Source organism: Patagioenas fasciata, chromosome 8 (genome assembly GCF_037038585.1).
Source record: "Patagioenas fasciata isolate bPatFas1 chromosome 8, bPatFas1.hap1, whole genome shotgun sequence".
Lineage (NCBI taxonomy): Eukaryota > Metazoa > Chordata > Aves > Columbiformes > Columbidae > Patagioenas > Patagioenas fasciata.
Window position 1 is genome coordinate 28,011,614 of NC_092527.1, and position 22,135 is coordinate 28,033,748.

At 59.3% G+C, this 22,135-nt stretch overlaps 2 protein-coding genes across 4 annotated transcripts; one reads left to right on the plus strand and one right to left on the minus strand.

Annotated features, from left to right (window-relative positions):
• Nucleotides 1–7: 7 nt before the first annotated feature.
• UBTD1 (ubiquitin domain containing 1) lies at nt 8–5,417 on the minus strand. 2 transcript variants are annotated; one of them, XM_065843551.2, is made up of 3 exons: nt 5,204–5,417; nt 1,047–1,274; nt 8–818 (listed from the first exon to the last, which is right to left on the minus strand). In XM_065843551.2, the coding sequence occupies exons 1-3, from the start codon at nt 5,268–5,270 to the stop codon at nt 433–435; spliced, it is 681 nt and encodes a 226-aa protein (XP_065699623.1). In that variant the 5' UTR covers nt 5,271–5,417; the 3' UTR covers nt 8–432. The 2 variants fall into 2 exon arrangements, with proteins under 2 accessions (XP_065699623.1, XP_071668156.1); XM_071812055.1 differs by lacking the exon at nt 5,204–5,417 and adding an exon at nt 4,147–5,034.
• Nucleotides 5,418–5,655: 238 nt separating this feature from the next.
• Nucleotides 5,656–21,928, plus strand: MMS19 (MMS19 homolog, cytosolic iron-sulfur assembly component). 2 transcript variants are annotated; one of them, XM_065843788.2, is made up of 31 exons: nt 5,656–5,807; nt 9,685–9,733; nt 10,531–10,631; nt 12,199–12,284; nt 12,693–12,767; nt 13,325–13,394; nt 13,588–13,716; nt 13,928–13,989; nt 14,267–14,353; nt 14,669–14,743; nt 15,815–15,892; nt 16,179–16,317; nt 16,701–16,855; nt 17,049–17,127; nt 17,377–17,502; nt 17,821–17,902; nt 18,250–18,347; nt 18,730–18,870; nt 19,100–19,255; nt 19,483–19,582; nt 19,700–19,802; nt 19,914–19,988; nt 20,122–20,248; nt 20,333–20,433; nt 20,511–20,567; nt 20,678–20,864; nt 20,980–21,062; nt 21,155–21,319; nt 21,397–21,456; nt 21,574–21,674; nt 21,753–21,928. In XM_065843788.2, exons 1-31 carry the CDS (start codon nt 5,660–5,662, stop codon nt 21,778–21,780), a joined length of 3,123 nt encoding a protein of 1,040 aa, XP_065699860.2. In that variant the 5' UTR covers nt 5,656–5,659; the 3' UTR covers nt 21,781–21,928. The 2 variants fall into 2 exon arrangements, with proteins under 2 accessions (XP_065699860.2, XP_071668157.1); XM_071812056.1 differs by lacking the exon at nt 14,669–14,743.
• Nucleotides 21,929–22,135: the final 207 nt, after the last annotated feature.

The following is a 22,135-nucleotide window of genomic DNA, read 5'->3' on the forward strand; positions in this document are numbered from 1 at the left end:
CACCAGGTCAGAGGAAGGATGAAGAGGCTTTATTGATAAATACAGACTATGTACAGAGGGGAGACATCTCCACCCAGCCCAGCACCCCAGGGCCTCCTGGCCAGGGGGAGCCAAAGCCCAGCAGGTCATGGCCTCTTCCCAACAGCACAGCCCGGCAGCAAGTCCCTGGCCATACTGACACCCCCAGAGACATTTGGTCTCAAACTTTCTGCAGCAAATGTGGTGTATGCCCCTGTCCCCGGCCCAGAAGGCCCACCATGGCAGCACAGTCCCATGCAGCCCTTTTTAGGGAGTCACCTGAGTGGATGGCAGCCTGCGGGGAAGCAGCAGCTGTCCCTGCTCTGGCAGGGCTGGGACACAGCACAGGGCATCCCTGGAAGTGCTGCTCTGCCCTCCAGCCCCCTGCCCTCTCCCAGCAGTCAGTGCAGGGAGTCAGTTCCTGGGTTGCACGGGCTGGTTGATGATCACTTGCACAACATAATCCTTCTGGATCTTGGTCTCCTGCAGCCGCGTGCGGTCAGTGAGCAGTTTGCCCGAGAAGAACCAGCGCTGCCAGGCCACGTTGATGCCCTCCTGTGCCTGGAGTTGCTTTTTCAGCTGCCCGATGGTGTCACTCATGCTGGCGCTCAGCCGCAGGTCCTTGCCGGTGGAGAGACGCACCTTGAGGGCGAACTCCCGTCGAGCGTTGGGCAGGGGCTCAGCTGGCTCTGCCGCCTCCTCCTCAGTCCGCTCCAGAATCAGGTTGATGGGAGGTGCCAGGCAGTAGACAGGCAGCTGGTACCGGTTGCCCAGCTCATCGTAGCACTCCGTCAGGGACCCTGAGGATGGCAGGATGAGATGCTGTGGGTGAGCATCTCCACAGACCCCCCAAATGGGGATGGGACCACCCCAGGTAGCTGGGCAGAGACCATCTTGCCCCCCTTGGCTGGGATGAGCTGCATGGATGGCAGCTGGGAAACCCTCTCCTCTCCAGCCTGGGACTCTAATGTGCTTGGATGTGGGGCACTTAGCACCCACCCCACCCACAGCCCAATGCCATCCCTCACCGTGGGGCAGGGTGATGCTAGCTCCATCAAGGATGGCCTGGGCCAGGCTGTGATCGTTGACCTCCACAGCGTAGGCAGCTGCCTTCAGGGCATCCCAAATCTCCTTGCGGCCCTCGAAGGCAGGTGCTGTGTCCCAAAACTCGTCCCGCTTGCTGCGTAGCTGCCCGTCTGTCATGGGGTAGTCACTCTTCCACTTGGGACGCTCCTTCTTCAGGGGCTCATTGCGGCCTGGAAAGTGGGGGGATGCTCAGCTGAGAGATGGGGCTCCTCCCTGAGCCCAAGTTCCCTGTCTCCCCATCCCCATGGGTCCTGGGGATCCCTTTGCACCATGCACAACAGTGCCTGACTGACCATCCTGCCCAGCCAGGGGAAGTCAGCTAAAACTAGCCCTGCCCAAGGTCCCACTAGCCCCACAGCAGCTGTCCCACCAAGTGATATCCTTTGCCCCACAGGAGGGGCACAGTCTCTTGTCCCCATGCTATGAGGACCATGCCACTGCCCCATGAGGTGGCTGCAGGGCCTTGGGGCCCTTTGAGGCAGAATAGTATTTATAGCTTGGCGAATTAGCCAGGGAATAAGCCGTTGAGTCAGAGTGGGAAGGGGATTACAGGGGCTGAGCTGGAGCCCTGGCGGGGGGCCAGGACTTCTCCATCCTCTTTGCTCACCCCAGAGTGGCAGGGACCAGCTCTGGGCAAGAGACCAGGTACATGGCATCCAAAGCATCAGAGGGCATCAACAGTGTGGAGGGCTGCCAGCCTGCAGCAGTCCCAGCGATGAGCTGAGCAGAGCAGGCTGTCCATGAAACAGGCCCCAACCACGTCCCCAGGGATGACCAGCAGCCCAGGGCACAGCAGCAAAGGTCTGGGCCACCCACTGTGCCAGCACCACACCACCATGCCAGCCCCACACCAGGCTGTGGTCCCGTGGGAACAGCCCTGTCCCATCGAGCCCACGGCTGGGCCGGAAGCATGGGGCAGGAAGGAGCTGTTGTCACTCCCAGCTGAGCAGGGGACAATGAGTGACAACAGCTCCTTCCTGCCTCCCCTCTCCCTGGAGCAGCCAGCCGGCACCCTTCCTGCGAAGACGGGACATAGGGGATGTGGAGCCCCAGCCGGGCAGGAAGGACGCCTGTGCCCGCACAGTGACCTGCCAGGCAAGGCGATGCCACAGACCCCAGCTGCTGGAGACAGTCACCACTGCCAGCTGAGGGCTGAGCCACATCTCCCAGGCAGCTTTTCCTGGGCATGTGTGTGGTGACACAACACACTACATGACCTTTTGTATCAGTCCTGTTCCACCCCATCCAAGACCACTGGAGCCAGCACAGCACCTGGCCCAGAACTGGACACAACATGTGGCACCAAACTGGGCATCTCTACAGGGCACAAGAGCTCAGCTACCCCAGTGCTGGATGCTGAGCATCCCTGATGGGCAGCATCCTGCCTGCGCCGGCATCCCTGGAGTAGCTAGGCCAGCTGGCTGCAGCCAGCGCTGCCGATTCAGCAGTCACAGTGCTGGGCAGGAGGGATTTGTAGCACCGCAGGACAGAGCAAGGTCGGAGGCAGCACCTGCCCTGGGAGGGCAGCAGAGCAGTGGTCATGGCCAGCTTGAAGGACGCAGCCAGGACTGCATCTCCAGGCTACTTCGTCCACCAAGCCAGGGCACCTTTACAGAAGGATTGTCATGCATGGCAGGACTCCCAGCCATAACCGTCCCCTCAGTTTCGCTCATGGCAAAGGGAAGAGGCTGGCCCAGGCAAGGCAGCAGGAGCAGCACTGCAGGGCCTGAGTGCAGCTGTCCCATGCAGGCAGGCATGCCTGGCAGCCTTGCCCAGGTAGGCAGGGGCTAAGCCTCATCTATTTATTGCTGCCGCCCAGCCAGGACCCACAGACTCTAATCACCTCCTGCTGCTCTATTCCTGGCCCCTTGTGCAACCCTCCGCCCCTGCCTGCCACAGCAGTACCGCCGGACAGGTCTGGCCACTCGCTGCACCCGGACTCGAGCCAACAGGATCTGGCCAGCAGCCTGCCTGCCGCCTGCCCTGTGCCTGCAGCATCCTGCCTGTGGTTCAGCCCCCCTGCAGTGCTCCAATGTGGGGATCCCCAGGCAGAAGGATACACTCTGGAAGCTCCCCTGCCCTAGGGTTCGCTCCCTGCTTGCCTGGAGCCCCAGGAGAGCCAGGCAGCCCCAGCCTGGAGGCTGGCTCAGCCCCAGAGGAGATGCCAGCCACGTGGAACATGATACTGCTTCCAGCAGTTCTGGCTGGTCCCCTCCTGGGCCAGGTGGAGTTGGGATGCCGCGTGCCACTGGCATTCCTTGCTCCTCCTGCTGCAGCAAGCTAGCCACCCTAGGGACAACACTGTCACCTGCTGCAGGGAGCCTTGGCAGGACTCTTCTGCATGGGGTCGCACGAGCCCCAGCCAGAGCAGGAGCTGGCCAGGCAGGTGGGCTGCTTAGCAGAGCCTCTGCAGCAGTAGAGGTGGGTAGGCAGAGCACCCCTGCCCACTGACAGCAGGTCCTCATGTGCTGGGACCTGCCAGGCTGGGGCAGTGTCCCCGTACTGCAGATGAGGGCAGCTGCAGCCTTGTTTCATCCTCTGTCACCTCCTGAGCACCTCCCATGGTCTGGCAGCACCGCATAGGCAAGGGCAGGAGCCAGCCTGAGCACCCTGGCAGGAGGGAAATGCTCCAAGAAAGTGGTAGCAGCTGCCAGGGGCACAGAGGCACCAGGAGGGGACTGTGACCCATCCCAGGAGAGCCTGGCAAGGAGTGAGCAGTGGTGATGGAGACACAGGCCCTGCAGCCAGCTCTTGCCTGGCACAGGAGGGGACCACTCCTCCAGATGTTGGGATCTGATCCCTCCCCCAGCCACAGCAACCCCGAGTTACGAAGCAATGGCCCAACTCCCCTATCAAGCTGAGCAAACAGCAGTTGCGGACCCCAGAACTCACTGACACCTGGAAGAAAGCACCTGCGCCCCTGGGGGCCAGAGTGTGCCAGGGTGTGGGGCTGCAGCCCCAGTGGGAGCAGGGCTGTTGGCTCCAGGGGGGCCATCACCCTGACCCAAGCCAGCAGGGCATTCTCAGGGCAGGCTGGCATACCTGTAGCCTTGCACGGTGGTGACATCTCTGCATGGGCAATAGGCACAGCTGGACCCAGCTGCCACAGCATCTTGCACGTGTTGCCAGAGCAGCGGGCGTCATCCCACAGGAAAACCTCCCTCCCTCGCGCTTGTATCCCAGCTGCGGGCGAGGGCCGGGCATCCCGTCCCCAGGCACACACTTCCTGCTCCTCCTCTCCCGCCGCCTACCACCGCTTTGCCAAAAACACGGTAATTACCGGCTGCTATTGTACCGGCCGGGGAGGTGAGTGAGGGGAAGGCAGGCATGATTCACCCCGCCGGCCCACGTTCCCTCCGCCAGCAGGTAGCTGTGCCCATCTCCGTGGCCTCCGGGACGCCCCAGAGCAGCATCCCGGGGAAGTGAGTGCCTCACAGCACCGGGGTATCTAGCTGCTGGTAACTTCGGGGAGCTGCGGGGCTGCACCGGCCTCCCCTGCGCCGCCGCTACTCTCCGGACCGGGGCAGCCGCTCCCCGCTCGCCCCATGGCCGGGTCCCCAGCATCTCACGAAACCCCGGGGCAGCGGGGACGTGGCTGTCCCCGTCGGCAGCAGCCCGATGTACGGGTAGCACTGACACTTGAAAGGCAAGATGCAGGCAGTGTCCCAGCAGTTTGCAGGACCCGGCATGGCAGGGTACACTGCCGAGCCCAAACCGGGGGCACCCATCGTCCTGCAGGCCCCTCGGAACATCCCCTTCCCGGGAAGAGCCGGGGCCGGCAGTGCTGGGCAGGACACGCCGTTGCATCCCGACGCTGACCCTGCAAGCCCCCCGGGGTGCCGGGACGGGAGCGGCGGTATCTGCCGACTCCCGGCGCCGCGCACCGGACCAGAACCCACGGTGCCCGGGAACCCCCGGGCGCACAGAACGGCTCCGAAGGTGTCCACGGGACAAACCCCCGCGCCCACGGACTGCGCCCCTCCAGTGACCACGCTCCCCCATGCCCACCACCCTCACCGGTACACGGCACCCCCACCCGGTGCCCACGATCCCGTGGGTGCCCACGCGGGACGGCCCCGACGGGCTCAGCCCCGCTCACCTGCTCGCTTGCGGGGGTTCCCGGCGGCGGGCCGCTCCCGACGCTGCCGCCCCACGCATCCGCCCATGGCGGGACTCAACGGCAACGGCACTCGGCATGGGGCCGGGCCGGCTCTGCGCTGCGCCCGACAGCAGAGCCCAGCGCTGTGCAGCCGCGCCGCCCGGCTCTGAGCACCGGGGCCGCCCCGCCGCCGGAGACACCCGGCGCCGCGCGCCGCCCCGCCCCCCCAGGTGCGCATGTGACCACCCGCCCCGGCCCCGCCATCGGCCCCACCCACGCGCGCGCGCGCGCCCGCCGCAGCACTTTTGTCCCCTCCGCCTCGCCGTACGCGCCGGCCCCGCCCCTCCGCAGCCCCGCCGCTCCCGCCCCCCGCTAGGGGCGAGGGGCTGAGGAGGGGGCGCTTCCGCCGCGCGCGTGCGCTGCCACCGTCCGCGGCACGAGGCCCAGCGCATGCGCATGGTGGGGCCGGCGGCGCTGCCCTGCGCGCGGGCTGTCATGGCGGCGGCCGGGGACGGGGCTGGGGCGGGAGCTGCGGCGCTCGCCGCCTCCGTCCGGGACTTCGTGACCGGGCAGCAGGACGGCTGCGCCGCGGAGGTGGCGGCAGGTACCGAGCGGGTGCGGCTGCGGGGCGGGGCCGGACCGGGCGTGGGCACGGCGGTGGGGCTGGGCCTGGGCCTGGGGCGGGCGTGGGCACGGCTGGGGGGCGGCGGGGCGAGTCGTGGATTTGGGCTGGGCTGGGTACAGGCCCGGCTATGCGGCAGGGCATGGCAGGGTGTGGGACAGAACATGGCCATGGGTTGTGGGGCAGGGCCCTGCAGCTGTGGGCTGAGCATGGGCAGGGAGTGAGGACTGGGACCTCTGGGTTCGGTGCGGGGCATCAACCGGGTGGGGGCTCTGGGGTGAGGCGAGGGAGGGGGTGGCTGCGGGGCTGTGGGGAGCTGGGGTGAAGGCAGAGTTGTGGGGCCTGTGGGGTGGGTCGGGGTTTTAGATGGCTGATCTAGAGCATGGGATGGCATTGAAGATGCCGGGTCAGCTGGGGGTGCCAAGGGCTGCCCTGGAGCCAGGAATGGGGCTTTGAGGTGGGGGGTGCGGCACGGGGGATGTGAGGTGACGGGAGCACGAGGCTGCAGGCCATGGCACTGGGGGCTTGGAGTGCAGTGGGGGCTGCTGTGAGTGGTACTGAGTATGGCTGGCTGGGGGGTGGCCGTGACTGGATGGCTGAGAAGGTGCTGGTGGGAAGGGAGCTTCTGGCTTTAGTGAGATGCTGTAGGAGACGACTGATGTGCTGGCTTTGCTGGCCCAGGCTCTGACTGCCGTCTCTGTTGTTTCTCCTCTTTCCCTGGCACGGCTTGAGGCATTTGATTATCTTGGATAATTTGTCTTTCTGCCTGGAGCACCGATTTGGTGAACTTGTTGTTTTAGGCAACTTGCAGCTTCAGGAACATGACTTTTTTTTAAGGATAAAGCGGCACATTTAGGTTTCTAGGCAATGGCTTCAATGTGTTTTGGAAGGGAGTTCAGAGAGCAGAGAAGGACTACGTAGACTACGTTACACAGGAGAGTAGCTTATAGACCTTTCCTGAGACTGATGAATTGTGAACTGATCCATGGTATCTTGGTGATGAGATGAGCTGGCAAAACGGGAGCATAACCTGGTGGTCCATATAATGCAGGGTGAAGAAAATGCCGAGGAAGTCTGGAGGAATTCACTAAACTGTGTGACATTCAAGATGTTGCAAGAGAGTTGCACAAAGCCTCTGACATATTTGGGATAGAGTGGGGAAAGATAACCTTACAGCTGACTATGTCATCTATGGTCGTGCTACAGAAGTCCCTGGAGAAAGCTTTGTCTCTTCAAAGATGTACAAAGAGAAGAGCTGCCCCTTCCCCCCTGGCTCTCATCAACCGTATGGCGCTTGTGACAAACCTATCTTGACAAGTGAGGGAGCCGGCAAGTGTCCTTTGGCCCCTCTGACCTCTTATAGAATCACACATCAGAAAGTATTAACTTGCATCACATATCCTTGAGCGAAAGGGCAGTTTTTTTCTAACCTTGTGGCCGTTGTGCAATTGCTGGAAGAAATGTGTTGAGCTTCTCCCATATGTTGGTGAGCACTAAACTGAAGGTAACTTGGCAAGTGGAAGAAAGACCTCAGTGCTATCACAGGCAGCTCAGGCTGCACAGATCAGTGGGTGGCAGAAGGAGATTGAACTCATTTATTAAAAGATCGGGAAAGAAAGATACTGCTGTCACAGGAATCCATTGCACGCTCTCCGGGAATGCTGTGCTCACATTTTGAGGGTGTGGGGAAGACAAGAATGGAAAGTGTGTGGAAGTGATTGATGTCTAGGCCACCGCGTGAAAGGGGAGAGGAAGTGTCAGGAAAGGGAGCAGATTGATTCTGAGCAGTAATGCAGCAAAAGGTAAATGTCTTGCTCTCGGTTAGCCTCTTGGACTGCAGGAGCACCAGAATAGGAAGGCAACCCCTCCTGGTAAAGGTAGTGCTGAGATTCTGGGTACGTAATTGACCTCAGGAACTTGCTGCTGCCAGATGTGGAGGGAGAAGTTTCACAGGCTCGCCACTGTGCCTGCCATGCTGATGACACAGGTCTGATTATAGCTGTGCTTGCACTTCAGCCATGGCCTGTGCGACTCTGCCTGTGAACAGGAGGCTACACTCGCAGGTCGTGGTGTCAGGGCTGGTGTGGTCACACCACAAGAAGTGAAGCTGGTCACATCCCTGGGTCTCCAAACAGAGTGAGTTCTCTCACCATAGCTGAGTGAAGGGGCTGCTAACTGCAGGAGCATCAGTAGCTGATTGTGGTTTGATCATTACACCTCAGCTCTTTCCTGTTGATTAGGAAACCAGCAGCTTTGCATAGATGCTGTTTTTGGTCTCTGAAAATGCAGAGGCAGAGTGTTTGGCTGCATAGACAGTGTTTGTCTTGGACCTTCTCCATGGTGGTTCAGAGGCACGAGGGCTTTGCAGGAGCTTGCAGAACAGGATGTTGGGATGCTGGTGTGAAGGGGCCATGTGAGGTCTGCTGGCCGCTCACTCTGCTTTGTGCCAGTGCACAGCACCCACTTGCTGTTGCACTTCGCCAGCACTGTATGGCTGTTGCTCAGGGCATCCCCTGCTCAGCCTGTGCCTGTTGACTCTGTGACCTGCTGGCTTTCTCTTCTTTCTCGCAGTTCGCCTTACCTGTTCTGTCCATCAGTCTGGGCTCATGCTCCCTGCTGTGCCCAGAGGGAGTGGAAGGTCTGTCTCTGGGGCTGCCTGCTGTCAGAAAACAACAACATCCCTTCTCCCATCCCCAGAGACTGCTCTCTGATGAACAGTGTGGCTTAATGCTGGAAATAATTGCTTAGAGAGAGACAGTAAGTGCTTGCAGCAGCAGGAGACACTGGCTGAGACAAGACCTGGGAAACCCTCAAATGAAACCTGTAGGATTCTGAGGGACTGGATGCCCTGTCAGTCATGTAGGCAAGACTTCAGCAGGACAGAGGGATGTGCAGGGCCCTCCGGAGTACCCAGAAGTGCTCCTGGGCAAAGACAGTGAGTCTCAGTGACTGGAAGGTGCTTTTTTTGAAAGCTGTTTTGTCCAGGTAGAGAGTAAGAGGTGCTGCTTGTTTCCCAGCAATGTTCTTTGCCACCTGATGTACAGGTCAGGGTTCTGAAGGTAAGGCAGTCTCTTCCCTCCCACCCCATGTCTGACCATAGGGCATGCACAGAGCTTTTCCTACTGGGAAAGTGGCATGTTGGTGATGGTTGGTGGGAGTGGAGAACCTGCCCTTTTGCCAAGGCTCTTATAGGATAAAGCAGGTCCTTCCCAAAGCCTCTTGAGGAGTGACTCTTCCCCCAGTTGAGTTGCAAGAATGTTGAGGCAGAAGGTGAGTGAGGCAACCTGGTGGGGTGTCTGAGTCAGAGCTGGAAAGAGGCTCCAGGAGTGCCAAAGCTTCATCTTCCTCTGACCACAAAGTCGCCTTTCTCCCTGCCCTCCATCTGACAGGGAGTTTGTGCAGGTCTTGCTCAGCACAGCATGGAGGCGGTGGGGAGCTGGGTGATCACTAGTGCCTGGGCTGTTTGCTTGGCCAACTGTCCCTTGGGAAGCACCTGGGGGGCTGCCCTCTGTCTCCTCCCAGCTTGCTCACATTAGGGAAGTGTTTTTTGGCCTCTCAGCAAAGTGGATGCAGCCAGGCTGTGGGGAGAGGGTACAGGCAAAGTGCAGGTGAGTGTCACTGCTCTCAACTCTGATCTAGTCAAGGCAGCACTTGGTTCCAGACATGTTTGCAGGCAGGACTGGAGGCAGCTTCACCAGCTAAGCACACATGGCTCCTTTGGTATTTAGCGAGGTGCCAGCACCCAGCCAGCCTTTCCTGCTGTGGTGCTGGGGCCCTTCCCGGTACTTCTCTCCAGGGCTGAGCCTCACTGATGGTCTGGGGGTCTCTGTGGTTCACTCTCTTTACATCCTTTCTCCAGGGGTGAAAGATGGAAGCTGGACTGTACTGCAGCTTGTGGAAGCCCTGGGGTAAGAAAAGCCTTATACATGTTATATGTCGTGTAAGGGCCTTGCAGGGGAGGTTCCTGCAAGGAGGGACAGTGAGAAGGAAAAGTGTGCTGTTCATCCAGGACAAGCTGGTGTCAGCACTGGTGACACACAGCAGCACACAGGCCTGCAAGGATCTGGTCTGGTTGCAGCATGGGGCCTGAATGGTGCTTTGCCCTCCTAGGACTTGGGAGCTGTTTGGGAAAGAACAAGGCTGAAGCAGCTCCTGATGTTCTCCCAGGGCCAAGGAGAGGTGTTGTGGCAGGCAGCGAGCTGTAGGGCACTTCTCAGTTGGGACTGTCCCATCAGGAGCTGCCTGAGTACACAGCTACACATCACCATGTCACGAGTTGGCTGGCACTCAGCTTTCACTTCTGTCTCTGAGCTGTTGTGGCCTGGGACTTGGGGAGGCTTATTTCTGCCAAGCTGGGGGCTGGGTTTGCCTCACTGTAAGAGGCTTTGCCCTCTTTCAGCTCTTGTGATCTTGGGAGCCTGAGTTGCAGGTGCAGAGCATGGTGCAAGAGCAAGTTCTTTGGTCTGACTTGAGAACTTGGATTTATTGCTGCATGGCTCTGGGGCTGGGTGCACGTGTGCAGCATGGGTGAGGAAGAGGGGTCTGTTCCCACCATGCTGCCAAGTCAGGCAGGGTTGGGCTGTTTCCCTCTTGCCCAGAGAGCAGCACCTCTTTGTTTTTATAATGTGTCTGCTCAGGATGTGTGTCCTGCTTGGGTGTCCCTGCTCACAGCTGGTCTCTTGGGCTTTCTCCCCACTTGGATTAGATCTTGCCTGGAGAACACAGATCCTCAGATGCGAGGGCGAGGCATCCAGCTGCTGTCACAAGTCCTGCTCCAGTGTTACTTCCAGCTCCAGGAGAAGGAAGGTAAGGGCTACTCCGGGCCCTGGAGTGGCTGCTGGCAGGTTGGGGACAAAGCCTGTGCCACTTAGGTGTCTGTCCTGCAGTTGGCAAAGGGATTGATTTAGCACTGTGACAACTATGTACATGTCTCTTCAGTCAAAGTCCAAGGAGGGCATAGGGCTGCATGCTGCAGCCTTTTTGCCAGCCTCACCACACAATTCGTGTCACTCCCTGAGCACACCAAATCCCTGGGCTGCAGCTGGTGCCCATGGCAGTATGTGGGTGTTGCACACCCAGGCGTGCTCAGCGCCGCGTGGGACATCTTGGGGACACATCTGCATGTCAAAATCCTTGGGTGGTGATTCAGTGCAGGAAAACCATTGTTCACAAAGCAAGTCACACTGCAGCCCTACAGCCTGCCCAGATTAGTTTTGGGGAACCCTGAGGAGGAGGGGGGGATCAGCGTAAGGATGAGAGTGGAGTGGAGGACCAGGGTGGGGAGAGGAAGACACCCCATTCATGAAGGCAAGAAGGTTTGGCTGTGTGAAATGTCCCATAGCAAATGACAGGCAGCAGGGGAAGCCAGTAAGTGCTGCCAAACTTTGACTTGGAGCTGAAGGCCTTGCTGATGGATAGCTGAACCCATGCAGGCTGGCAAGGTGGGGGCAGCTAGTGAGTGAGGTGGAGGAAGGGAAAGATGGAAGTAAAAGGTGCTTAGTCCTTGGCATTTGGCTCTCTCTAAGTCTCAGACAGGTGCCAGGCAAGGGCTGAGAGCAGCTGCGCAGAGAGTATGAACAGACTAGCTACTGGTGTACTGGTGATGGCTGTGATGGGGACTGGGTTGCTCTGGAGGGGCAACCGGAGGTGGGGAGGTTCAGTGGGGATGCCTGGCAAAGCCAGGGCAGCTGAGCAAGGGGAGTGAGATGGGTTAGAGCCAAGTCAGCAAGAGCTCTGGAGGGCCAGAGCCAGCTCCCTAGGAAGGCACAGGCAGCTGACCCTGTCTCTCTGCGTGTCCCTCCTCACGCAGTTCATGTCTCAAGTGCTGTGTCAGGCTGCCTCCTGGGGGGGTGAGTTTCTGCAGCAACTGTGGGCGCAGGATGCTGCTACCGGCTCTTCCAGTCTGCTTCCTGCTGCCCCTCCCCAGAGCTGGGGTGTGCAGGCGCCCATGGCCATGACTCAGGGGCCGGGAACGTGCTGTGGAGCCAAGCAGGGAAGCTGGAGCTCCTGCTCCAGCCCTGTGCCCCACCCCAGGACATCCTCAGCCTCCGCTGAGCAGGCAACTGCTGCTTCCCCGCTGGTGTCTGCACCCACGTGTCTGGACAGGCCAGGGCAAACACCTCTCGGGTGGCTCCAACAGCTCTGCAATGACTGGGGTGGGTGCTGCCCCGCTGCAGTCAGGTGTGAGTTGCTGATGGGGGGAGGGTGAAAGTGTTGGAGCCAGGTGAGTGCACACAAACATGGCAGTTTGTCCTGTTCACCAGTGTGAGATGTGCTTGCTCTTCATCTGGCAGCTGCTTTTGCCAGAGCTGGGGTTGGTGCCCGGCAGCTGCATTTCCTGGGACTAACGCAGGTTGGTGTCTGTTTCTGACAGTGCTGCATCTGGTCCTGTTCTATGAGAACCGACTGCAAGATCATCACCTTGTGATCCCCTCGGTGCTCCAGGGACTCCGAGCACTGGTGAGCTGAGCGCCCAGCCTGTAGCACTGGGCTGTGCTTCAGAACAGTGCTGGGGAGGTGGAACACCTGGGTACAGGTTGGAGCGCCTTGTTGAGTGTGGCCTGGCTGGGCTGTCAGCTCCTGCCCAGTAGCATTGCCCTGTCTCCTGCTGTGCCCCTGGCAGAGGGGCAGTGAAGAGGAGGCTACCGTGATTCCCTGCCCTGTGCTGGTGTTGGGGCCAGGACTCCCAGGCTGCTCTGGGGAGCAGCAGGGACGAGATGGGCATCTCGTCCTGTCCTGTCTGTGGGGGTGGTGAGCTTTCTGTGGCATAGGAGAGGATCCTCCAGCTGACTGCAGTACAGAAGCAGGAACTCTGTTGTGTGGCTGCCATCATAGTTTTCTATTTTGCTTTTCTTTTCCTGTCCCCAGAGCATGTGTGATGTACTGTCCCCAGGGCTAGCAGTATCTGTGCTCAAAACCATCTTCCAGGAGGTACATGTGCAGGTGAGCAATGTGATTCCCATCCTCTTGTCCTTGCTCCCCACTCCCTGGATGTCTGGGGACAGACTGTCTACCCTGAGGACTGAGCACATTTGGTGGCAGTGCAGCGTGGCACATCCTTCAGCAGCAGTGCAGTGCTCCTGCAGAGCTTAGAGACAGTGTCTCACTGCAGTCAGAGGCAGATGGCAGCTGAGAGTCCTGTTTGGCCCTTGTCATTTCTTCTCTCAGCCCTGGGGGAGTTATTTCCTTTGTTCTGTTCTCCAGGCTGTGTTTAAGTGCCCTCAGCACCCAAATTTTCCTCCAGTTTGAGACTGTTTATGCTGGCAGGGCCTTGGGCAGTATGTGTGGCCCTGGTGTGACTATGATGGTTCATTTATGCAGTGATGGACACAGTCATGCTCAGGTGCTCTTGCATAGGCATGTGCACACTTTGCATGTGGTAAATGGGAGCTGCAAGCCAGGACGCAGCAGCTGCACTGCTGGGGTTCTGCCCTTGGGTGGTGGGTAGCATTGCTGCTGTGTGCAGAAGTTTGCTTTGATTGCTCTGCTCCTCCCTCCAGTCCCTGCTGCAGCTGGATCGCCATACAGTCTACAGCATCATCACCAACTTCATGAGCACCAGGGAGGAAGGTGAGGGCGCAGATGCCAGAACCGCTCTGGGGTTGTCCAGGCTGGGAGAATGCCTCACTTTTGCCTGTTCCAAAGGCTCTGTTGCTCTGCCTGTGAAGAGCTGGAAGAGCTGTTGGCCTGGGGAAACCAGGCTGATTTAATGCCATTTTGGTGAGGCCCATTGTCCTGCATCTACTCACACTCCTCTTTGCAGAGCTGAAGGGCCTGGGTGCCGACTTCACCTTCGGCTTCATCCAGGTCATGGATGGGGAGAAAGATCCCCGCAACCTGCTGGTGGCCTTTCAGATTGTGCGTGATCTCATTGCCAAGAACTACGCCCTGGGTGAGCCTGTACCTCCTCTACAGAACTGAGCTGGGGACATGTAACTTTTCTTTGTGCTGTTGGATGAGTGGTCCTTGGGTCTGACCAGAGCTGGTGTTGTTCCTGTCATGCTTTAGCAGGTGCAGGGACAGCCTGTCATGGATGCTAAACATAATTGTTGTGCTTCTTCTGCCCAGTGTCTCTGCTCACGTCCTCTGTCCTTTTCCTGCAGGTCCCTTTGTGGAGGAGCTGTTTGAAGTGACGTCCTGCTACTTCCCCATCGATTTTACTCCAGTGAGTGAGTCTGCCCTGTGCCACAACCTGTTCCTTCTGGTGTTTTCTCAGGGGGTTGTGGCCCCTCCAGGGGATGGGAGGAGAGAGTGGGCGAGAGTCTTGGCTGGGCAGTGTTTAGCTGTGATCAGTGGTAGCCAGGCTGACAGGTCCATGCCAGGCTGGCTGCAGTGACTGGCATTGCTGCTGCTTTGCTGGAGATGAGGTGATGCAGCCTTGGCTGATGGCTAGGTTGGGAGGTTTCCTGACCAGTGACCTGCTCTCTCTGTTTCCCTTGCAGCCCCCCAATGATCCTCACGGCATCCAGAGAGAAGACCTGATCCTGAGCCTCCGGGCCGTACTAGCCTCTACGACCCAATTTGCAGAGGTAGGAAGCTCCTAGGGGGTTCTTGAGCACCCCACTGTTCCCTGAACACAGGCTGCATTTCATAGTGCTGCAGCTCCCACTGTGGCTCTGTGGGAAGGGAGCATCTGGGAGCAAGAACCCATGCTTGGGCAGCCCTGTCTCCTGCCTGGCTGGGCATGGGACAGGTGCTGACGCTGACACCCTGGGAAGGGGCTGCCTGTGGCCGGTGTCCACCACCTGTGCTCTCCTGTCAGAGGCTGAGGTTGCAGCCCTGCAGGGCCATGGACAAGGTAGTGCAAAGAGGGGGCTGAGTCTAAATACTACCTCTCTCTGCAGTTCCTTCTCCCTCTACTCATTGAGAAGCTGGACTCAGACCTGCAAAGTGCCAAACTTGACTCCCTACAGACTCTGGTAAGGAGGGATCCCCTCTTCCCTTCAGCCCAGAGCTGGTCTGTGGCAGCAGCAGCCACCTCTGAGCCCTTCTCCCTGCCAGATGGAGACTCCCTTGCAGAGCCACAATTTCACAGAATCACAGAATCACAGAATGTTAGGGATTGGAAGGGACCTCAAAAGATCACCTAGTCCAATCCCCCTGCTGGAGCAGGAGCACTTAGATGAGGCTACACAGGAATGTGTCCAGGTGGGTTTTGAATGTCTCCAGAGAAGGAGACTCCACAACCCCCCTGGCCAGCCTGTTCCAGTGTCTGTCACCCTCACTGAGAAGAAGTTTCTTCTCAAATTTAAGTGGAACTTCTTGTGTTCCAGATTGAACCCATTACCCCTTGTCCTACCATTGGTTGTCCCTGAGAAGAGCCTGGCTCCATCCTTGTGACACTCACCCTTTATATATTTGTAAACATTAATGAGGTCACCCCTCAGTCTCCTCTTCTCCAAAATAAAGAGACCCAGCTCCCTCAGCCTTTCCTCATAAAGGAGATGCTCCACTCCCTTCAGAAGCTTTGTTGCCCTGCGCTGGACTCTCTCCAGCAGTTCCCTGTCCTTGAACTGAGGGGCCCAGAACTGGACACAATATTCCAGGTGTGGTCTCACCAGGCCAGAGAGGAGTGGCAGGAGAACCTCTCTCGACCTACTAACTCCCACCCCTTCTAATACACCCCAGGATGCCATTGGCCTTCCTGGCCACAAGGGCACAGTGCTGGCTCATGGTCATCCTGCTGTCCACCAGGACCCCCAGCTCCCTTTTCCCTATGCTGCTCTCTAGCAGGTCATTCTCCAACTTATACTGGAACCTGGAGTTGTTCCTGCCCAGGTGCAATACTTTACACTTGTTATATTTCATTACATTTTTCCCTGCCCATTTCCAGAGGCCTAGTTTGGCCTGCATCACTCTTTCTTCTTTTTCTCTCCCTTGAGTGGTTTGTGCAGTTCAGTGTGAGTCTGCCAGGATAGGCAGTGTCCCCGCTCTTGTGTTCTCCCAGTACTGGCTTCTCTCTGATGCTTTCTCCTGGTTCCCTCTTGCAGACTGCCTGCTGTGCCATCTATGGGCAGAAGGAGCTGCAGGAATTCCTCCCCAGCCTCTGGTCATCCCTGCGCAGGGAGGTGAGTACTGCAGAGCCCCTAACAAACGCTCCACCACAGCTGGGCTCCTGCTGAGCAGGAGTTCACAGCCAGACCAGGCAGGCCCCATATCTCCTAACAACCCCCACCTTGGACAGCCCCAGCTGAAAACAGGAGGGGACAGCCCAGCCCTCATAGTTTGCCCTGGGGCTCTGATGTGCCACTGCATGTTTGAAGCATGTGGGAAGCGAAGCGGGAGTCTGAGCCCTTCAGCCCACGGTGAGAGTGTGAAGCCGGAGCTTGGCTCATCCTACGGCCTCTCCTGCAGGTGTTCCAGACAGCAAGTGAGAAGGTCGAGGCGGAGTGCCTGGCCGCTCTGCACGCCCTCTCTGCCTGCCTCTCGCGCTCTGTGCTCAGCTCTGACACCGAGGACCTGCTGGACTCCTTCCTCAGCAGCATCCTGCAAGGTAGGTAACAGAGAGACCTCCCCTGCCCCAAGCCTGCAAAGTGTGCTTCTGCCTAGACATCTTCCCTCCTCTTCTGTTTGAAACCTCTCTTATCTTTCTAGCTCTCACAGCCACTGTTGGCTTCTCCAAGGGAATTAGTTGCAGGAAGGGAGGAGAAGGTGGCACAGTAGGAAATGTCTATTGGATTTAGTTGCTTTCCCCTCTGTTGGGATTGGGGCATTCACGGCTGTGCTGTGGGCTTGGAGCCAGGGGACGCAGCTCTGCCAGGGAGGCTGTGGGGCAGCTCAGAGCTATGCCCCAGCAGCACATCCCAGCCCAGAGATCAGCTGCGTCCCTGCACATGAGGCAAAGGAGCTCTGCAGCTGATGCCCAGCGTATCTCAGATTGCAGGCACCATCTGTGCGAGCCTGACATGAAGCTAGTGTGGCCAAGTGCCAAACTTCTGCAGGCAGCAGCGGGCGCCTCCCTCCGTGCTTACCACCACGTCACCCACAACGTCCTACCCCTGCTGCTGGAGCAGTACACCAAGCACCCGCAGGTGAGGGTCACCCCTGTCTCTGCCATCGCAGGGCTGAGCGTGCCTGCTGGCTCTGGCAGGCATGGTGGGAGCAAGGTATGAAGGTGGACATCCTTCCCTAGCTGGGCACCCTCTGTCTCTGCAGCACTGGGCTGAGGCGTAGCTGTGTCCCAGCAGTAATGGTGATCTGGGTTACTCCTTTGTGTCCCTGCAGAGCAGCCAGAGGAGGACAATCTTGGAAATGCTGCTGGGGTTCTTGGAGTTGCAGCAGAAGTGGGGACATGTGGAAGAAGGTGAGGCTTGCTGGTCCCTCTGGAGGCACCTGTGTCCCAGGGGGCTGCTGGCTGTGGCCCCACCTTCTTGTGTGCTGACAGAGAAGGAAAGCTCACTGACCTGGGTGGCTGCGTGTGTGACACCCTGCCGTGTCCCAGGGACTTGGCATGATTGGGTGTCAACCAACAGGGCCCCAGAAAGGGTTTGTCAGATGCTGTGGTGGTGGCTGCGTGGTGGCGCAGGCAGTGACTCTGTGCTTCTCTCTCCAGATGAGAGCACTCTGCTATTGCTTCGAGACCCGGTTTGCTCTGTGGTGTTTTCAGCGCTGACTGACCCCAGTGTGCAGCTGCAGCTGGTTGGGATCAGAGCTCTGACTGTCCTGGGCTCTCTGCATGGTTGGTGCCTTGTTTCCTTTGGGGAGGCAGAGGGAGATGTCATCCTGTTCTGGGAGACACTATGCCTGTGGCTGCTGGGACATCCTTGCCTGCTGTCTGTAGGTGCACAGAAGCAGTGGCAGCATCTTATACCCGGGCAATCAGTTCCAGGGATACTTAGTCTCTCTCTTGCCTGTTTTTGCTGGGCACCTTGTATCTCTGTTGTTTGGCGTCCTGCTACATTGCTATTAGCCTGGAGGAGGGGAAAGGATGCTGGCCAGAACAGAGTCATCTTTGCCTTTGGCTGAGGGCAGGATGCCTCTACGGTTCTTCTTCCAGGCTTCCTGTCTCCCTCTGACCTGGAGCTGGTTGTGGATCACCTCATCCGTCTTGCCTTGTGTGAGGAGGATTCCCAAAGCAGGTGAGGGGCAGGCTGGCACCACTGCAATCACCCACTGTCTGGGGGGAGGAACGAAGCCTGGCCTTGCTGCAGAGAAGGGCTGTAGTTGGGCAAGACACAGGAATTGTCTGAACTAAAAGACCATGTGGGTGTAAGAGCAAAGGGATAAACCAGGCAATTTCTGGGCTGGAAATCAAAAAGTCTGGGCCTGTCAAAGCTGCACTGTGTACCAGTAGGGTGAAAAGGGCAGATTGCTGAGGAATGGTTACTGGAGGCACCTACTGGCCTAGATCTGTGCAGCTGGTGTACAAGTAGCCCAGGGTTTGCAGTGCTCACGTCACCCCTTCTGCTGTCTTTGCCCTTGGCAGTGAAGCGGCGATGGAGGCAGCTGGATCTCTAGCCCCCATCTACCCGAAGGTTTTCTCTGGACGCATGGTACCCAGGCTTGAAGAGGAGCTGCAGTCAGGTAGGGCTTGCAGCCTTGGCAAGGGAATCATGTCTGCTTTAGGGGTGAAGCTATCCCCGCTCAGCTCCTACCAGGTGGTAGGGCTGTGCCATGTGGCTTAGGTGGGTGGCTCTCCTTGGGGGCTTCCCTGTGCAGGCAGTATGGTACTGGCACAGGGAAAGCTGTGCTGGGCACTGGCAACCAGCCAGCCTGGCCAGGATCACCCCTGAGGAGAGGAGCTGCCCAGCCACAGAGCGGGCAGGGTGCCTTGGGCCTGACACAGGCTGGTTCTCCTGTGCTGCTTCACCCCATCTGCCCTGGCAGCATCTGGGCCCTGGATGCCCTTGGGGTGAGGGGGTCTGGGGTCACCCCAGTACCCCTCTGAGGTGTATTCCCTCTCCAGAGCGGGAGGAGGAGAACTCCTGGGATCCCCGCTCCCTGCGGCAGCGTTGTCTGCAGGCCCTGGCAGCCATGTCCACCCACCCCAGCATTGTGAGGGAGACCGTCCCTGTCCTGCTGCAACATTTCCGAAAGGTGCAGAAAGGTAACGCAGCCCACGACAGGCAGCTCCACGGAGTGTTTCTGTGCAGGAGGTGCCTCTGTCACCAGGGGTGGCTGGGAGAGAGCGGGGACTGCTATGGGGTGAGGAGCCCAGGGCTGGGCTGTGGATCCTGCCACTGGTGTGGGATGAGGGAAGGGGCTGCATTGTCCTGGTGCAGATCAGGGTGGTGGGTGCTGTGGCGGTTTGATGTGACTGTGACTATGCCCTGCAGAGAGTGAGGCCAGGAGCCCCCAAGACATGGTCTCTGTGTGCCAGAGCCTGCACCGCGTGGCCCTGCAGTGCCAGCAGCTCGAAGAGAGCTGCTGGTACTTCCACCAGACGGTGGTGCCCTGCCTGCTGGCCATGGCCGTGCAGGCTGCCATGCAAGGTAGGTGTAGTACTGGAGGGGAATGCTGACGGCTTCCTGGGTTCTCTGAGGTCCCTGACCCTGCAACCAGCGCTGCTGCTGCCGCCCTCTGGCAACCGTGAGCCGTGCAGCCCCTTGCCAGAGACAGAGCAGCCCTGCCCAGGAGCTGGTGGGGATCAGGGGGCTGTGCCTGCCTCTTCCTCTGGGCAGTGGGCTCCAGCGTGTCCCTTTCTTCCCTCTGCCCACAGAGAATACCCACCCGCTGCTGGGCAAGGCACTGTTAGAGGAAGAGGTGCTGTCTGCCATGGTCCCTGTCATCAGCGCTGCCACCACTCACCTGAGCCCTGAGTGAGTGATGCTGGGTTGGGATGCTGTTCAGGGGGACCCTACACCTCCTGGGAGGTACCCTGGAGCTCTCTGCTGACCCTCCCAGAGCAGCACATTGCAATGTCTGCTTTCTCCCAGGCTGGCTGCACGGAGCGTGTCTCACGTGGTGCCCCTCTTCCTGGACGGAGAGGTCTCCTTCCTACCCCAGAACAGTTTTCCTTGCTCCTTCCAGCCCTTTGAGGTGTGTTGGGTGGTTGGGACTCGGATACTGGGACAGGGACAGGGAATGATGATGTTGGCACAGGCTGGCAGCAAGGAACATGATGACATGAGCATTGTTCTTGCCCCACAGGATGGAGAGTGCTTGGAGGCACAGAGACGCCTGGTTGCCCTCCTCATGGCCTTTGTCTGCTCCTTGCCCCGCAACGTGAGTTGGGGTGGAGCAGGGTGGGGAAAGGGCCCTGACCAAAGTGCCCACCTGCTGGGGTCCATGCAAGCTCCATGGGCAGAAGAATGGAGCAGGTGTGGCCCTGGGTTGTAACGTGCTGCGTCTCGTCCAGGTGGCAATTCCTCATCAGGAACGGCTGCTCCGGGAGCTGCTGGCACTGAGCTGCTCCTGCAACTGCCCCTTCACAGCCACCACAGCTGCCAAGTGCTTCGCAGGGCTGGTGAACAAGCACCCAGAAGGTAAGGAGAGCTGGGCAGGATGCTGTGAGTCCCTGCCCGCTGCTGGCAGGGGAATGGCTCAGCCTGTCCCTTCTGTGTCCCCAGGGCAGCAGCTGGATGAGATCCTGCAGCTTGGAGTAAACAGGATGGAGTCCGGCCTTGCACAGGGCCCCCGCCGAATGCAGGCACTCACCCTGCTGCTCTGGGTAAGAGCCACCCTGGGTGTAAGGGGGGCAGAGCCAGGGGGGCCCAGGCTGGCGCTGACTCTGCTCTGCCTGCACAGGTAACCAAAGCCCTGGTGCTGCGCTACCACCCCCTGAGCTCCCACCTGACAGACAAGGTAAGCAGCAACAGGGTGGGTGATGTCAGAGGAGCCTACCTACTCCCCCGATGGCCAGCTGAGACCCTGCAGCAGCAGGGCACCCCATCTCAGGGCTCTTTCCCTCACAGCTGCTGGGTCTGCTGGGCGACATGGAGCTGGGTGCCGCCACAGCTGACGGCTTCTTCCTGCTCATGGCCAAGTCCCCAGACGTGCTGCACAAGGGCTGCCATGCCGACGTGCGCATCATGTTCCGCCAGCGCTTCTTCACTGACAACGTCCCCAAGCTGGTGCAGGGCTTCCACGGGGCTGGCCCCGGTGAGTGGCCACCCCCAGCCTGGCCTTGCCATCCTATGTCCCCCCTTATCCAGGGGGCCTGAGCCAGCATCCCTTCCCTCCCCTGGCTGCGTGTAACCGTCTCTGCTCTCCACAGATGTGAAGGCGAATTACCTGAAGGCCCTGTCCCATGTGCTGAATCACCTCCCCAAGCCCGTGCTGGTGACAGAGCTGCCCACAGTGAGTGCCAGTTTTGGGGGGGGGAGGAATGTGGCGGTTCAGAGTGCACAGCTGGGACTTACTCATGTCTCCTGTGTCCTCCCCACCTGCAGCTGCTTCCCCTCCTCCTTGAGGCCTTGTCCTGCTCAGACCGTGTGGTGCAGCTCTCCACGCTGAGCTGCCTCCAGCCACTGCTGCTCGAAGCCCCCCAGATCATGAGCCTGCATGTCAACACACTGGTCACCAAGTTCCTCAGCCTTACCTTGAGCCCCACCATGGTGCGTGTGTCCCCTCCTTCCCCCTCCACACCCTTCTCCCCGGCCCCTGCCCCTGTCCTCAGCCCTGTCTGTTCTAGGCTGTCCGCATCGCTGCCCTGCGCTGTGCCCATGCGTTGACCAGCCTGCCCACAACAGTGGTAAGTGCTCCTGCAGCTGCCTGCTCCTGCATGTAGGGGGACAAGGGGGTCCCAAACCTCCTCCTGGGGTGCAGCTAGCACCCAGCTTTCTCACCAAGAGTCCTTTCTGTCCTACAGCTGCTCCCATACAAGGCCCGTGTTATCCGGGCGCTGGCCAAGCCTTTGGATGACAAGAAGAGGCTGGTGCGGAAAGAGGCAGTGGCAGCACGGGGTGAATGGTGAGTGTGTGTGGCTGGAGCTGCTGGGGCACTGGTGTGTTGGGAGCATGGCTGATGGCACCATCTCTGTCCCCACAGGTTCCTGCTAGGGAGCCCAGGCAGGTGAGCATCCTGTGTCCCCTCCCTGTGCCAACCGACAATCTGACCAGGCCCCTGCTAACCCGCCAAGCCATCCAGCCGCTGCCATGGACCCTCAGAGCACATTGGTGCCCCGAGTACTGGGGCTGGAGCATGGGGGACAGTGGGCAGCACCCTTCACCACATCACCGTCCTGGCAGCCCTGCCCTCTTCCCGGCACCCACCGGAGGGAAGGAGCTGTGCTGCTCATGGCTTGCCCAGCCTCTGCTGCAGCCAGGGACAGTGATGGACAGACTCGCTCGTGTGAGTGGAGAGGGCAGGCCTGCACACGCACATACGGTGTGTGGCAACTCATGTTGCCAGAGGAATAAATACATCTGTTT

Coding starts and splice junctions, on each gene's coding strand:
- UBTD1 (XM_071812055.1), bottom strand. CDS start 4,216: ATGCTGTGGCAGCTGGGTCCAGCTGTGCCTATTGCCCATGCAGAGATG. Junction 1,275..4,146: donor ACCACCGTGCAAGGCTACAG/GTATGCCAGCCT, acceptor CCCACTTTCCAG/GCCGCAATGAGCCCCTGAAG. Junction 819..1,046: donor TAGCATCACCCTGCCCCACG/GTGAGGGATGGC, acceptor TGCCATCCTCAG/GGTCCCTGACGGAGTGCTAC.
- MMS19 (XM_065843788.2), top strand. CDS start 5,660: ATGGTGGGGCCGGCGGCGCTGCCCTGCGCGCGGGCTGTCATGGCGGCG. Junction 12,768..13,324: donor TCCAGGAGGTACATGTGCAG/GTGAGCAATGTG, acceptor TCCTCCCTCCAG/TCCCTGCTGCAGCTGGATCG. Junction 19,256..19,482: donor CGTGCAGGCTGCCATGCAAG/GTAGGTGTAGTA, acceptor CTCTGCCCACAG/AGAATACCCACCCGCTGCTG.